The 16,703-nt window shown below is 39.7% G+C and overlaps 1 protein-coding gene across 1 annotated transcript in view; it reads left to right on the top strand.

The window, feature by feature from the left end:
* The window catches only part of ATP6V1B1 (ATPase H+ transporting V1 subunit B1), a 136,184-nt gene that overhangs the window by 75,032 nt on the left and 44,449 nt on the right, over nt 1-16,703 (top strand). Inside the window, exons 3-4 of the mRNA XM_082268735.1 lie at nt 1,389-1,487; nt 6,446-6,539. Of these exons, the coding sequence (XP_082124861.1) occupies nt 1,389-1,487; nt 6,446-6,539 (193 nt within the window). The remainder of the gene's footprint in view (nt 1-1,388; nt 1,488-6,445; nt 6,540-16,703) is intronic.

Raw genomic sequence — 16,703 nt, 5'->3', positions numbered from 1 at the left:
TTAAAGAAGAACTTCATTAAAATAGTCAGGGACTGCATAGCAAGCAGAAGCTTTGGTGAGAAGTATATAATGTACAGTATTGTGTATATAGTGCAGGAGTATGTAATGTGTAGAATGCAGGGGACAAGAGTATGTAATGTATAGAATGCAGAGGGCAGGAGTATGTAATGTATAGAATACAGGGGGCAGGAGTATGTAATGTATAGAATGCAGGAGTCAGGAGTATGTAATGTATAGAATGCAGAGGACAAGAGTATGTAATGTATAGAATGCAGGGGGCATTGTCCATCCCCCAAACCCATCCCAGCTACATCCACCGCCCCCCCCCCACACCCATACCAGCTCCATCCATCCTCCACACCAATCCCAGCTTCATCCTTCCCCCTGATCCCATACCAGCACCATCCATCCCCCACACCAATCCCAGCACCATCCGTCCCCCACACCCATCCCAGCTCCATCCATCCCCCTGATGCCATACCAGCTCCATCCATCCCCCACACCCATTCCCAGCTCCATCCATCCCAAACACCCATCCCAGCTCCATCCAGCCCCCACACCCACCCCAGCTTCATCTATCCCAAACGCCCACCCCAGCTCCATCCACCCCAAATGCCCACCCCAGCTCCATCCACCCCAAATGCCCACACCAGCTCCATCCACCCCCTCCCAATGCTTCCCTCCTCTGCAAGATAGTATAGTAGGTAAAATCACAGACCTCAGATCACCCGTGTTGTGGCAGAGTGGTGTGCTGTTCCCCGCCTCCTCCTCTGTGTACAGGAAAGCACAGGAAGGAGGAGGGGCTTGTTCAGTGCACTCCACTCTCTGCACTGTCAGAGTCAGCCGGGGAGAGAGACTGGCTGCCATGGGTTGCTCGTGGCGTGCGGGAACAAAGCCGCCCTGCACCGTCGCGGGCATTCTGGGACTCAGCCCTGATTCGCCGGGTTCCTGGGACACGGACCATTTTTCCGGGACAATCCTGGCGAATCAGGGATGGTTGGGAGGCGTGCATCAGGTTAAAAAAAGTGTCACAACAAAAATTAAAGGATTAATCTAGCAGACACTGGAATAGGTTCTTATATCTGATGGTGGAAGTTATACACTTGAGTTCCTAGCTGCACCCACTAACTGCAGTTGGCACTCTCACCTTTTCTGTTGACTTCTTACTATGGGCATTTTCAGAGAATACTACTGAAGGAGTGAGACTGCCCATATGTGAGAGGGGGTCACAGCTTGAACTTGCTGTATTAGTTCCTGGCAGTTATATGTTAATAATGTAAAAACAGTTTTGGGTGGACTGACCCTTTAATTAGGATCAGGGCTTCCTGCATGTAGTGAAGAGTTTTGTATTTACTCCACTGATTATTTCTCTTCTTACTGTTATGCAGTATGCTCAGTATGCTGAGATTGTGAACTTCACCCTACCAGATGGCACGGTTCGAAGTGGACAAGTTCTGGAGGTCGTTGGTTCCAAGGCTATAGTCCAGGTAACTTCTCTAATATTTGTCTATGTCAAGTTCATCCATCCTTTCTAATTCCACCTCCTGCCTTCTGTATCTTAGCTCACCTTTGACCTGCTCCATCTCCACAAGTTCCAAAATTTTGTTACTCCATCCTTACTAGGTCCACCTTCAACCCTGCCCCATCACCACAAATTCCTCCTTACCACTGATACATCTCCACAAGCATAGCTACTTCCCATTTGTTTCTGCCATAACCAGGCCTCCTCATAATATATTCTTAACTAACCACATGACCACCCTGGAGTGGCAAACGTGTCACTTCAACTCTCCTACATTGCCCTTAACCACACATCCTCCTTTCTTAATATTTTCTAGCTATGACTCATTTGTGCAAGACAAAACCAGAAAAATTCCCAGCTCAACTCACCAACCAGTTTGCTTATCACCCGAATTAACCTAACAGTATGCGTTAAAAACAGGGGTTTAGTTGTCACACATCTCCACAGTGAGAGCACATGCATTCTTATGGATAGATAGGGGGCAGGTGGGGCCCTATCTCCTTGTTTTTCCACTATTAGCACATTCAGTTTGCTAGTTCCTTCTACCCCCTGCTTTATCTCCGTAAACTACTTACAGCTCCATCTCCTCAAACTCCACTGTGATCCATCCTCGCTACCCTAATCTCTTTTCTGATCCATCTCCCTAAGGCTCAACATCCTCTTGCTCAATCATTTCCAGTGCCCCTCTCAACTGGAATCCATCTTTAATGACCCCCACCTTACTGAGACATTTCCACTGGACCTTATTTGTTCCTGTTCCGTCATCGTTAGCCGCATCTCTACCCTGCCTCTTCTCCTCCCTGCCCAATTTCTTTCCTATTCCATCATACCTATCAAGACTGGCTACCTTTTCTCTCTTCTTTGTCCCTACCACCTCTTCGCTATATTGCCACTGTCCTACCCCCTCCATGCTCCATGACCACTGGCACTTTGTCCTCCCTGCTTCATCTGCTATGGCTTTATTTTCTCCCTGCTCCATCTCCCCTGGCCGAGCTCCTCTGTTCTTCATCTCCTCTGTGACTTTCTATCCTTGCTTCAACACTTTTGGCCCCAAAACCCTTCATGCTCCATCTTTACTGGTCCCATCCCTTCCTTGCTTTATCTCCTCACTTCTCAATCTCCTCTTCTACTCTGGCCAAGTTTATCTGTGCTCCATGTCCTCCGGTCCTATCTCTTCCCTGCTCCATTTTCTTAGGTTATAATTCCTCCCCTTCCTTCTTCCCTATGTCATGTCCTGTGGTCCTATCTCCTTGCTTCATGTTCTTTGGCTCAGCTTGGTCAATCTCTTTTGTCATATGCCCTCTCTGCTCCATCTCCTCTGGTCATAGCTCATTCTATCTTCTCTGGTCCTGGCTCTTCTCTGCTACATGCCCTCTGGTCCTAGCTCTTTCCTGCTCCATCTCCTCTGGTCCTGGCTCTTCTATGCTCCATCTCCTCTGGTCATAGGTCACTCTTGCTCAATCTGCTCTGGCCCTGGCTCTTCCCTGCTACATGCCCTCTGGTCCTAGCACTTTCCTGCTCCATCTCCTCTGGCCCTGGCACTTCTATGCTCCATCTCCTCTGGTCATAGCTCATTCTTGCTCAATCTACTCTGTCCCTGGCTCTTCTATGCTCCGTCTCCTCTGGTCATAGCTCATTCTTGCTCAATCTACTCTGTCCTTGGCTCTTCCCTGCTACATGCCATCTGGTCCTAGCACTGTCCTGCTCCATCTCCTCCTGCCCTGGCTCTTCTATGCTCCATCTCCTTTGGTCATAGCTCATTCTTGCTCAATCTACTCTGGTCCTGGCTCTTCTCTGCTAGATGCCCTCTGGGCCTAGCACTTTCCTGCTCCATCTCCTCTGGCCCTGGCTCTTCTATGCTCCATCTCCTCTAGTCATAGCTCATTCTATCTGCTCTTGTCCTGGCTCTTCTCTGCTACATGCCCTCTGGTCCTAGCGCTTTCCTGCTCCATCTCTTCTGGCCCTGGCTCTTCTATGCTCCATCTTCTCTGGTCATAGCTCATTCTTGCTCAATCTACTCTGTCCCTGGCTCTTCTATGCTCCATCTCCTCTGGTCATAGCTCATTCTTGCTCAATCTACTCTGTCCTTGGCTCTTCCCTGCTACATGCCCTCTGGTCCTAGCACTGTCCTGCTCCATCTCCTCTGGCCCTGGCTCTTCTATGCTCCATCTCCTCTGGTCATAGCTCATTCTTGCTCAATCTACTCTGGTCCTGGCTCTTCTCTGCTACATGCCCTCTGGTCCTAGCTCTTTCCTGCTCCATCTCCTCTGGTCCTGGCTCTTCTATGCTCCATCTCCTCTGGCCATAGCTCATTCTATCTACTCTGCTCCTTGCTCTTCTGTGCTCCATCTCCTCTGGTCATAGCTCATTCTATCTACTCTGGCCCTGGCTCTTCCCTGCTACATGCCCTCTGGTCCTAGCACTGTCCTGCTCCATCTCCTCTGGTCCTGGCTCTGCTCTATTTCATCTTCTCTGGCTCTGTCTTCTTCCTGCTTCATCTCATCTAGTTCTAGCTCCTCGCTGGTCCATCTCTCCAGACCCTGCCCCCTCCATAGTTCATCTTCCCTGCACCTAGTTCTTCCCTGCTCCATGACCTCTGTTCCCAAACAGTCCCCCAACTGGACCATCTTCTTTGAATTTTCCCACTGTACACATACTTGGCTAGAGAGGGACTAGCTATCACAGATTGTGTGATATTAATGGGAAACGGTTCAGCTTCTCCTAGTATAACATTTAACCGTAGATGAAGCCTTGCGGGAGAGCAATATTGAGTATATTATCTCTGCTTCTGTTACTTCCAGCCTAACCCTACTGTCTACAAATTGAAAAACCTATAGAGTAATGAATATCCATGCTGGGACATGTAGTCCCACATCAGCAGTTTTCCCACTCTCCGACTCTCGTCTGTGTTAGGAAGCTCGCACTGCTGACCTGTGCACAACCTCTCTTGGCAACTCGCCAAAGCTTCCCTCACTTAATCCCAGCGAGACCTCTGCACAGCCCCGCTAATCCCATTAGAGAGTCAGCCTCGGAGCCGAGCGAGCAGGAGCAGCTTAGAATCAGTCACACACTGAAAAACAGAACATTCCTCGCTCAGCCTGGGCACACGAATCTCATTAAAGCTGCGATTTGCAGGTTATTTCGGATAACAGTGTCAACTATCGGAGCTATTACATATTTTAAAGTTATTCCCAAACAATATTCTACTATGGTCATCGTCCCTGTAAAGAGGACCTGTCTCTCAACCGTACGGCTGGCAGTCTTATTGGTTCTCAGGGCCGCCATTAGGAATCATGGGGCCTACCTGACATGTCCCCCCCCCACCACATCACCTGAACACAAACAGGACCTGTGCCCTACCTTGTAATCATAGATCCAACATCCTACCCCAGAGAGGGAGAGAGGCAAGCGATGACCGCGTGGTCTTGATGCCGCTGGTACATCCCACTATACGCTTGTAGGTGAGGATGCAGCAGGCTGCGGCGGCAGTACATCACTATATAGATTAGAAAACTTGTATTGAAGAAAAACAGTGACAGTGCACAACAGTCCGGAGGGACACCTGACCAACCGGGTACCAACGATGTGAAGAGGACAGGTATCAGCCGTGTTGATGGTATCTGGTAAGAGAGCAGGGTGCGGCCTGGCTATCCAGTGCCCAAACAGTAAGATGTTGCCCCTACGCATGTCCCTATCACTAGTACTATCCCTAACAGGTGGGGTACCCTACTAACTCGCACAAAGTGTGCCAAGCTCGGTAGCCAGTGCCTTTAAGTACGCTCTGCTTGACCCAAGATGGCTGCTGGAGTCACATGGGGTGTCCGGATCCAATCAGATAGTGAAGACACCAGGGAATGGAGAGCCCTACAAAGGGGAGGGGCCCCCATTACCAGACTGACGCTCCAGTAGCATTAACCCTTGTGAAGTCATGATCCGACCAAAGTGACCTACACACCAACTATACTATACATAGAAAGACAGACCTGGAAATTCAGGGAACCCCTCATAATGGGCACAGCAGGTGTAGAGACCCTGGGAACTCAGCACAGGGATGGTGGGACACCCTCATAATGGGCACAGCAGGTGTACAGACCTGGGAACACAGCTCAGGAAGAGTAGGAACCTCTAATAATGGGCACAGTAGGTGTACAGACCTGGGAACTCAGCTCAGGGATGGTGGGACCCCCTCATTATGGGCACATCAGGTGTAGAGACCCTGGATCTCAGCTCAGGGATAGTGGGAACCCCTCATAATGGGCACAGCAGGTGTAAAGACCCAGGAGCCCAGCACAGGGATGGTGGGAACCCCGCATAATGGACGCATCAAATGTACAGACCCAGGAGCCCAGCACAGGAATGGTGGGAATCCTTAATAATGGACACAGCAGGTGTACTGTACAGGCCTGGGAACCCAGCACAGGGATGGTGGGACCCCCTCATAATGGGCACAGTAGGTGAACAAGACCCAGGAGTCCAGCACAGGGATGGTGGGAACCCCTCATAATGGGCACAGCTGGCACACAGACCCAGGAAATAGTTCAACTCTCCAACTTTCAGCAAGAAAACGAAATCTCACGTTTGGGTGGATTGAGGCTCCAGCAATCGGGGGGGGGGGGGTTTCAACGCCAGCCTAATAATAAAGGGTTAAATCATCCAACGCACACAGGAAGGGCCTTCTAATCCCAGCATTAACCCTTTCACTGCCACCCCCGGTCCCCCTAATCACTTTTAAAAGCCTCCCGACAGCCTCGAGGTCCGGTGTGTGAATGAGAGGAGCAGGTCCCCCCCCCCCCCCACCCCTTACCCTCCCCAATCCACACACATTATCCTTTGCTTTCATTCGGTCCTGACTTTACTCCTGCCGTGTCTGCTCTAATCCGCACTAATTGCCAGTAATTGGGCTCTTGCCCCGGGTCTCTGCAGGTGTTTGAAGGGACATCTGGGATCGATGCCAAGAAAACAACTTGTGAATTCACGGGGGACATCCTGAGGACACCTGTTTCAGAGGACATGCTGGGTATGTTGGAGCGGAGTTCATGCCTGGATGTGACTCCCAAAATAAAAAGAACCGCGCCCGAGTATTGGAAATAAGAACTGTCTGCACCAATCCGCCCGCAATCAGGCGCTGCCACAACGCGCCTATCATTTACACCGCTGCCAATGCAATATAAACTGAACGGCCGTTTTTTACCCGCACGCCCCACGTCTGAATGTGTGCACTAAAACGCCAAAATCAATGGCAACGCAAATCATGGCACTAAGTTCTGTGCATTGCTGGGCATTGGGATAACAGGCGTTTCATGGTATAAATGCAGAGCCCCAGGTTCCATCCACACCCAAATATTTCACCGCACGTGTCCCAAAGAGCGACAAGGCTCAACAAGGAGGCTGCGTTCACACCTGAGCCTAGCATTTTATTTTGTGTTTTTGTACAGCGTTTTCAAAGTGGTATTCAGCTTTGGCGTTTTTTTTATTAGCCAATAAAGAAAAATATCATCTGTTTCAAAAAAATTTTTTAGCTTTTTCATCCACTTTTATTTATTATTATTTATCTTTTTTTATTTTTTTTACTTTTTCTTTGTAAGGGGTTAAGGGTTAAAGGTTATGGTTAGCGATAGTTTTTTTTTATTATTTATTTATTTATTTTATTATTATTTTGTTGGGTTAGGGGATTAGGGTTAGGATTAGAGTTAGGGGTTCAGGTTATTTTATTTATTCATTGTTTATTTCACTTATTATTATTTGTTTTGTTAGGTTAGGGGTTAAGATTAGGGTTAGGGGTTAAAGTTAGGATAAGGGGTTCAGGTTATTTTATTTATTATTATTATTATTATTATTATTTATTTGTTTTGTTAGGTTAAGGGTTGGAAATAGGGTTAGGGGTTAGGGTTTTGGGTTAGCATTAGGGTTAGGGGTTCAGGTTATTTTATTTATTTATTATTATATATTAATATTTATTTTGTTAGGTTAGGGGTTAGCATTAGGGTTAGGATTATGGTTAGGGTTATTTTATTTATGTATTTTTTTATTATTATTTATTTTATTTTTTTATTATTCTTTATGTATTTTATTTATGTATTCATTAATTATTATTATTATTGATTTATTTATTTACATTTTGTTTTGTTTGGTTAGGGGTTAGTGTTAGGGTTAGAATTAGGGTTAGGGGGTTCAGGTTATTTTATTTATTTATTATTATTTTTTTAAATACTTATTATTATTTATTTTGTTAGGTTAAGGGTTAGGATTAGGGTTAGGGGTTCAGGTTATTTTATTTATTTATTATTAATATTATTTATTTATTTATTATTTATTTTGTTAGGTTAGGATTAAGGTTAGGGTTTTTTTCTATTTATGTATTATTTATTATTATTATTTATTTTATTTATTATTATTCTTAATGTAATTTATTTATTTGTTTATTCATTAATTATTATTATTTATTTACTTATTATTATTTATTTGGTTAGGTTAGGTTTTAGGATTAGGGTTAGAGGTTAGGATTAGGGTTAGGGGTTAGGGTTTTGGGTTAGGTTTAGGGCTAGAGGGTTCAGGTTATTTTATTTATTTGTTATTATTATTTATTTATTTACGTATTATTGTTTATTTTGTTAGGTTAAGGGTTGGGATTAGGGTTAGGGGTTAGGGTTTTCGGTTAGGATTAAGGTTAGGGGGGTTCAGGTTATTTTATTATTATTATTAATAATAATAATTAATAATTGAATTATTTTATTTATGTATTTTTCTTATTATTATTTATTTTATTTATTATTATTCTTTAATTATTATTATTTATTTTGTTAGGTTAGGGGTTAAGATTAGGAATATGGGTTAGGATTAGGGTTAGGGGTTCAAGTTAATTTATTTATTTATTATTATTTATTTATTATTTATTTATTTTGTTAGGTTAGGAGTTAGGATTAGGGTTAGGGGGTTAGGGTTAGGATTAAGGTTATGATTATTTTATTTATGTATTGTTTTTATTATTATTAATATTATTTATTTATTTACTTATTATTATTTATTTTGTTAGGTTAGGGGTTAGGCTTTTGGGTTAGGATTGGGGTTAGGGGTTCAGGTTATTTTATTTATTTATTATCATTATTATTATTTATTTACTTATAATGTTTTATTTTGTTAGGTTAAAGCGGTTGTATCCCGCTTTTTGACACTTTTACCTACAGGTAAGCCTATAATAAGGCTTACCTGTAGGTACAAATAATATCTCCTAAACCGGCACGGTTTAGGAGATATTTACAGTGCATGCAGCCGCTCGCGCGAGCGGCGCATGCGCTCTGAAGGTCCGGGGGGACCTTCAATTAACTTGCCGGGAGCTTGCCGGAAAAATCACTCCCGCGCGCATGCGCGGGAGTGACGTCATCGCGGCTCCGGCCAATCAGCGCGCTGGAGCCGCCGAACCCGGAAGAGACGACGAGGGATCATGGCAGCGCCCGCATCGATGTCCGGGGGTCCGTGTCGGGGCTTCGTTTTAAGGTAAGTTAAACATAATGGGCTAGTATGCGATGCATACTAGCTCATTATGCCTTTGTCTTGCAGGTTTTTTTTTTTTATTTTTTTTTTTACAGGGTTTACAACCGCTTTAAGGGTTAAGGGGTTAGGGTGATGGTTTGTGTTATTTTATTTTATGTATTTTTTATTATTATTAATATTATAATTTATTTTATTTTATTTAATATTATTCTTTATGTATTTTATTTTTTTGGACACTAATTATTATTATTATTATTATTATTTATTTTTATTTAATGATTGCATTTGAGCTTAAAAACGCACAAAAAAACTCGCTAAAAAGTTTAAAAAACACGCAAATTAAGGATGTCCATGCTTGTCTATAGAACAAAAAGACTTCCTTCCATTGGCCAAAACAAAATTGCCCGAAGCTCAAAAACACATAAAAAAACAAAAAAACAAAATAAAAAAACATGCAATATGCTTCAAAAACGCAAATCTGCACTTAATAAAATAAAAAAAAAAAAAAACACTTCAAAAACTTAAATTTGCACAAAAAAAAAAAAAAGCAATAAGCATTAAAAAAAAAAAATGGAAATTTGCACGTGAAAAAAACAATATGTTTAAAAAACACAAATTTTCACATAAAAAAAAGACATGCAATGTGCTACAAAAACGCAAATTTTCACGTAAAAAAAAAAAAAGCAACAAGCTTTTTTTTTTTAAAAAAAGCAAATTTACGCATGAAAAAAAGCACAACGTTTAAAAAAAAACGCTATTTTACAGGTAAAAGAAAAAGACATGCAATACACTTTAAAAATGCAAATTTGCAGGTAAAAAAAAATATTCAAAATGCTAAAAAAAAATTGCAAATTTACACGTTGAAAAAAATACAATATGTTTTTAAAATGCAAATTTGCGTGTAAATAAAAGACATGCAATAAGCTTCAAAAACGCATACTGACATGTACAATCATTGCAATACGCTTCAAAAACACAAATTTGCACATAAAAAAATGCAATATGCTTCAAAAACTAAAATTTGCGCATAAAAAAATGCGATGCGCTTCAAAAAACTCAAATTTGCGCATAATAAATGCAATATGCTTCAAAAATACAAATTTGCAGATAAAAAAATGCAATGCACTTCAAAAACTCAAGTTTGCAAGTAAAAAATGCAAAATGGTTTAAAAACACAAATTTATGTGTAAATAAAAGACATACAATATGCTTCACAAACACATATTTTCATGTACAATAAATGCAATACGCTTCAAAAACACAAATTTGCGTGTAAAACAAATGCAATATGCTTCAAAAACTCAAATTTGTGTGTAAAAAATGTAATATTCCTTAAAAACACAAATTTACATGTAAATAAAAGACATGCAATACGCTTCAAAAACACATATTGGCACGTAAAAAAAAAAAAAAAAAAATGCAATATGCTTCAAATATTTAAATTTGCACGTAAAAAAATGCGATATGCTTAAAAAACGCAAATTTGCATGTACATAAAATGCAATACGATTCAAAACTCAAACTTGCACATAAAACTTATAATACACTTCAAAAATGCAAATTTGCACGTCAAAAAAATATTATTTCAAAATGTCATTTTTTAATTTAACAACATTTAAATTTATTTAAAAGTCTTTAAAAAATTGGATGCAGACTTTTTCATTTATCAGATTACAAGTGATAGGGGCTCTATGTACTATGCCGGTTCGGGTGATTATTTTTAAAGTTCATGAATGTCATTGAAACCAAATATAAAAATCTTTATCTTGTGCAGTCTGTGGCCATAAAAAAATAAAAAAAAAGCAATTTTTATCATCTTAAAGCAATATATAAAAATCTATTGGACCATTAATACTGTTTTTAATGTTGTGAACGCCTCCTCAATTTTTCTGCCTCCTCTATGGTCACTTTCCAGGGATGGCTGGGAGTTGATTGGTGGTGCGGATAAAATATTGATTTTATCATGTGTGAACAATTAAGAAATTACCCCCGAATGGGAAGTAGTTACATTTAAATGTATTTTAAAATTTTAATTTCCTTTTTTTTAATTTATCTTAAATGCTCATCTTCCCCTATGGCCACTCTCCAGGGATGTTTTGAAGCATTTTGGTGCTGTGGAACATGCAAACAGTTTTTATTTCCAACACCAGAATTGAAAAAAAAAAATAAATAAATAAAAATGCTCATTTTAATGTGTTTAAAAAGTTTTAAAAATTTTATTTTTTAAAAAATTATTTTAAAACTTTTTGGGGCCTTTTTTTAATTTTTCTCAAATGTTCAACATCTTCAATGGTCACTTTGAAGGATGCTTTGAAGCTGATGGGTTGCTATGGAGCAATGCAGACAGTTTTTACTTTAAATACAAATATTAAAAAAAAATGCTAATTTTAATATGTGTAAAAAAAAAATTAAAAAATTAGGAAAAAAACAAAGTGGTTCAAATTTTAATTTATTTAAAGTTATTTTGGTAAACTTTTTTTAAAATTTTTCTCAAAAGTTCAGCATCTTCTATGGCCACTTTGAAGGATGCTTTCAAGCTGATTTGTGCTATGAAGCAATGCAGACAGTTTTTATTTCCAAGATTTAAAAGAATGCAAATTTTAACATGTATAAAAAAAAAAAAAAAAAATTTCTCCGGACGTAAAGTGATTACATTTTTAATTTATTGAATATATTGAATATTTTTGAATTTATTGAATTTTAATTTATGTATTGTAGAATAAGCTGATTGGTGCTGTGAAGCAATGCAGACAGATTTTATTTCCAAATTTTAAAAAAAAATGCAAATTTTAACATGTATAAAGAAAAAAAAATGCTCTGGAAGTGAAGTGGTTACATTTTTAATTTATTGAATATATTGATTTTTTTTAATTTATTGAATTTTAGTTTATGTATTGTAGAATAAGCTGATTGGTGCTGTGGAGCAGTGTGGACAGTTTCTATTTCCAACACAATTGGTTCATTTTATTTTGGTATTACAGACTCGCCTGCTGAGATTTGTTCCCAATATTCTATTTTATATATTTCCTGTTTGTATAATTATTAATATATTTTTAATATTCTGTGTATTACTTTTTGTTTATATCATCTGTTCACATTGTCTCTTTAAATCCCGTGGAAGAGTTATCATTTCCATCAGGTTTTTTTTTTTTAATTTTTCAGCCCGTGACCCCGTTGGGGAGATTTTCCCTCACTTCCTGTTCCTGTGACACCTATATAAAAAACAAAAACAAATTAGAGGTGTAGTCATCAGGAAAGCACAGACAGCAATAATATTCTTCTCAATTATTTTCATGTTATTTTACTGGGTTTGTGTTTTGTCCTTCTTGGGGAAATTTCCCATCACTTTCTGTCCCCGATTCACTTCCTGTCCCAGATCCACTTCCTGTTCCCGATCCATTTCCTGTCCCCGATCCACTTCCTGGGGTTGGATTTTTCATGCACATCGCTTTGCAAAAAAGAAAGAAGAGACTGAGGAAATGCTTCCTCCTGCCTGCAGAAAACTTATCTGCCTGTCTGAGATGATGTCATCAGTCTGCTGCAGGCAGGGGGGAGCATTTGCTCATTCTACTCTCTTCCCCAATTAGGGAAAAATCAGCTGAACTGTGTCTGGTTTATATCATTCTGATGTATGCTGACATCTAGTGGTAGTTTAGCGCCTCTACAACTTGTTCAGTTATGTGATTTGGTATTCCCCTCTGTCCTCCCCTTCTGTTTAGTGCTAGTTAGTCCACCCTGGCCAGTCATCTATTTGTTATTACATTGAACTGGGTCTGATTACCATCATTCTGATGTAGGGTGACACCTAGTGGTAGTTTAGCGCCACTACAACTTGTTTAGTTATGTGATTTGTTATCTCCCTCTGTCCTCCCCTCCTGTTTAGTGCTAGTTAGTCCACCCGTACTGGTCACCTATTTGTTATTGCATTGAACTATGTCTGGTTATCATTGTTCTGATGTATGCTGACATCTAGTGGTAGGTTAGGGCCACTACAACTTGTTCACATTGGATTTTTTCTCCCCCTAGTGATCAGACTGTACATTGTAACTTTGTAGCAGGTCACAAGCTGAGAGGCTGCAGCAGGGGTCAGATCTGCATCTGACATTTGTGAACACAGCCTAGAACACCCCAGGCGATTGCACCACCCATGGGGCCATCATATAAGTCTGAGAAGTAGATGGTGAGCCTGGATGATGCCTGTATAAAGATGGGGTCGTCCTTCTGGGGGAGAAAAGGCATTGGGAGAGGTAGGAAATACTGGAAGTTTTATGTTATTTAGGATGGATAAATATATCCGCCCAAGTCTGAAATCTCTGTGTCGGGGGGGAGGGCGATTGTTTTATGGATGATAGCCACCATACAGCGCGAGCGACACTTGCACCCAGGGCTGGGACAAGGGGTGGGCAGGAGGGACGGATTGCCCTGGGCGCAATGGTTTATTGCAGGGATGGGGGGGCGCCTTGACCCTAACCCTAAGGGAAGGGGGGGGGCACAATGGTTTATTGCAGGGATGGGGGGGGTGCCTTGACCCTAACCCTAAGTGAAGGGGGGTGGGACGCAATTTGTCATCCTTGCCCTGGGCGCTGGATGACCTTGTCCCGGCATTGCTTGCACCCTTTATATTGTGTGGGCGGCCTTGGATTCGGCACTCGGCACCCCGATCTGTCATAGATCCCAACCCCCCCCCCCGGACAATGCGGGGAAGGAAAGGACCCTGACAGATGCCCCTCCCCTCCTCTCCCCCCCCAAAAAAATCCTTAATTCGTTTCACAACATTTGCCGAAAACATTGTAATGAATAAAAAAGGATCCATTCCGCCCCCATTGGCCGCTCCCTCTAGGGGGCGCTCATGGCGTCTTTATATAACGGGAATTACAGGCCGGCGGGGGGCTGAGAATTAGGATGGAGATTTCCCAGCGAGCGATGAGAAACGCAGATTCCCGATCTGCAGGAAACGCCAAGCCAAGCCGTCCATTACCGCCGCGTTTCTTTCCAGATAAAAGTCGCTGCGGGCGAACGCACAAATCTCCTCCCTGATTATATTCCAAAAAAAAAACGCAAATGTGTGTGGGGGGGGGGGGGGGCGCTAACAACGAGAAGTGCGATTATTGCCCGCAATCACGGCATGGGATCCCCTGGAACCAATCCTAAGGGAGCTTTTATCTTCTGACGTTTGAATGAACGCGTCTCAAATCGCTAGAACGCATCGCCGTTATTATAAATAAATATAAAATAAAATAATAAATATAAAATAAAATAAAGATAACATAAAATAAAATAAAAAGATAAATGATCAGCGGCACCACATTAAAATAGCGAAGATTGCGACAGTTACCGGTCAGGGGAGGGGCAATGATTCGCCGTGAGACGTGTGCGCCAGAAGTAGGAGGATCCCTATTCTGCGACACGCAGCGATTCGCCCGACATACAATTGATTGCGTGTCTTTTGGGCGCAAGAAATAAGCGCGTTAGTGTGCCAAGCAGTAGGCAGCGCTGCACTTCTTATGGTTATTCCGTTGTGTTAATTATTTATAATAATAATGATTATTATCATTCTAATAAAAATAATAACACATTTATGTTATGAATATAAATAAAATATAAATAATAAAAAATATATATAAATAAATATAACAAATAAAGAAAAAAAAAGTTAATTAATAATAAATAATTGGTTACAATTTTGCACCTATTTTGTGTCAATTTCCCACATAATTTTCCCAATACAATTTTTCACTCTGCCCCAGCAATAGGCGGCTCTAGACTCCTTGTCTAGACTATGGTCAATGCAACATGATAAAGAATAATAATATTAATAATAGACAAACACATAAATAAAAATTAAATAAATAAATAATATAAATAGTAAATAAACAAATAAATGTAAAAAAAAAAACATAAAATAAATAAATAAATAACTAAATAAATAAAAATAATTGGTCGCAATTTGCACCTTTTTTGTGTCAATTTCTCACATAATTTTCCCAATGCAATTTTTCACTCTGCTTCACCAATAGGTGGCACTAGACTCCTTACAGACTATGGTCACTGCAACATGATAAAGAATAATAATAAAAAAAAAAAAAAAAAAAAATATATATATATATATATATATATATATATATATATATATATATATATAAAATAAACAAACGAATAAGAATAACACATAAACAAATAAAAATAAATAAATAATAATAAATAATTGGTTACAATTTTCACCTTTTTTTGTGTAAATTTTTCACAAAATTTTCCAAATGCAATTTTTCACTCTGCCCCAGCAATAGGTGGCACTAGACTTCTTGTCTAGACTATGGTCACTGCAACATTATAAATAATAATATTAATAATAAACAAACACATAAGTAAAAAAATAAAATATAAATATTAAATAAAAAAATACATAAAAAAACATAAAATAAATAAATAAGCAAAAAAAAAAAAAAAATATTTGGTCGAAATTTGCACTTTTTTTTGTGTCAATTTCTCACATAATTTTCCCAACGCAATTTTTCACTCTGCTCCACCAATAGGTGGCATTAGACTCCTTACAGACTATGGTCACTGCAACATGATAAAGAATAATAATAATAATAAATATATATATATATAATAAACAAATGAATAAGAAAAATACATAAACAAATAAAAATAAATAAATAATAATAAATAATTGGTTACAATTTTCACCTTTTTTTGTATCAATTTTTTACATAATTTTCCAAACGCAATTTTTCACTCTGCCCCAGCAATAGGTGGCACTAGACTTCTTGTCTAGACTATGGTCACTGCAACATTATAAATAATAATATTAATAATAAACAAACAAACATAAGTAGAAAAAAAAATATTAAATAAACAAATACATAAAAAACATAAAATAAATAAATAAGCAAAAAAAAAAAACAATAATAATAATATTTGAATTTGCACTTTTTTTTTTGTTTCAATTTCTCACATAACTTCCCCGATGCAATTTTTCACTCTGCCCCCACCAATAGGTGGCACTAGATTCCTTACAGACTATGGCCATTGCACAATGATACAAAATATTAATAATAATAATTATAATATACAAACAAACAAAGAAAAAAATATATAAATAAATAATAAATAATGAAACAAATAAATAAAAAATAATGACTCAGATTTTGCACCTTTTTTTTTGGTGTGTGGGGGGTGCCATTGAGAATGGAATTGCTGAAGGGCGGCTCGTTTCATTGTGGGAGGGGAAAGCGTGCGATCTTGCGCTCGTCCTCGACATGCACAGGGGGGGGCCTTGGCCTAAAAGGTGTTTAAAGTTTGTTTATGGACGATGGATACAATGTCTGATCGATCGTTTATTGGTCATTGGCTGTAATTATTAAAAAAACATTTGCGGCGAGTCCTGCTCACCCCACATTCACATTTTTCTCTCCGTGGGGCGTATTAATGGCGAATGTTACAGCGATTATTTTTTGGTCAGTAGGGTGATTGGATCTTTCCATCATTTATCTGCTGATAATAAATACGAACCTTCCAATGATGGAAGGTCATTGTTATGTAAGAGACAGCAACCTGTGTGGAGTAGACAGCACCATCTGCTGTTCATTCTAGGAATTGACACTCTACACTGACCTCCAGGGATGGAACTATTCCCCACCAATGACATCAACTTCATTCCGGACTCTTCGCAGCATCGCCATCTGGT

Source organism: Pelophylax lessonae (assembly GCF_965119305.1).
Source record: "Pelophylax lessonae genome assembly, chromosome: 1".
Taxonomy (NCBI): Eukaryota; Metazoa; Chordata; class Amphibia; order Anura; family Ranidae; genus Pelophylax; species Pelophylax lessonae.
This window is presented reverse-complemented; position numbering and strand designations above follow the sequence as displayed.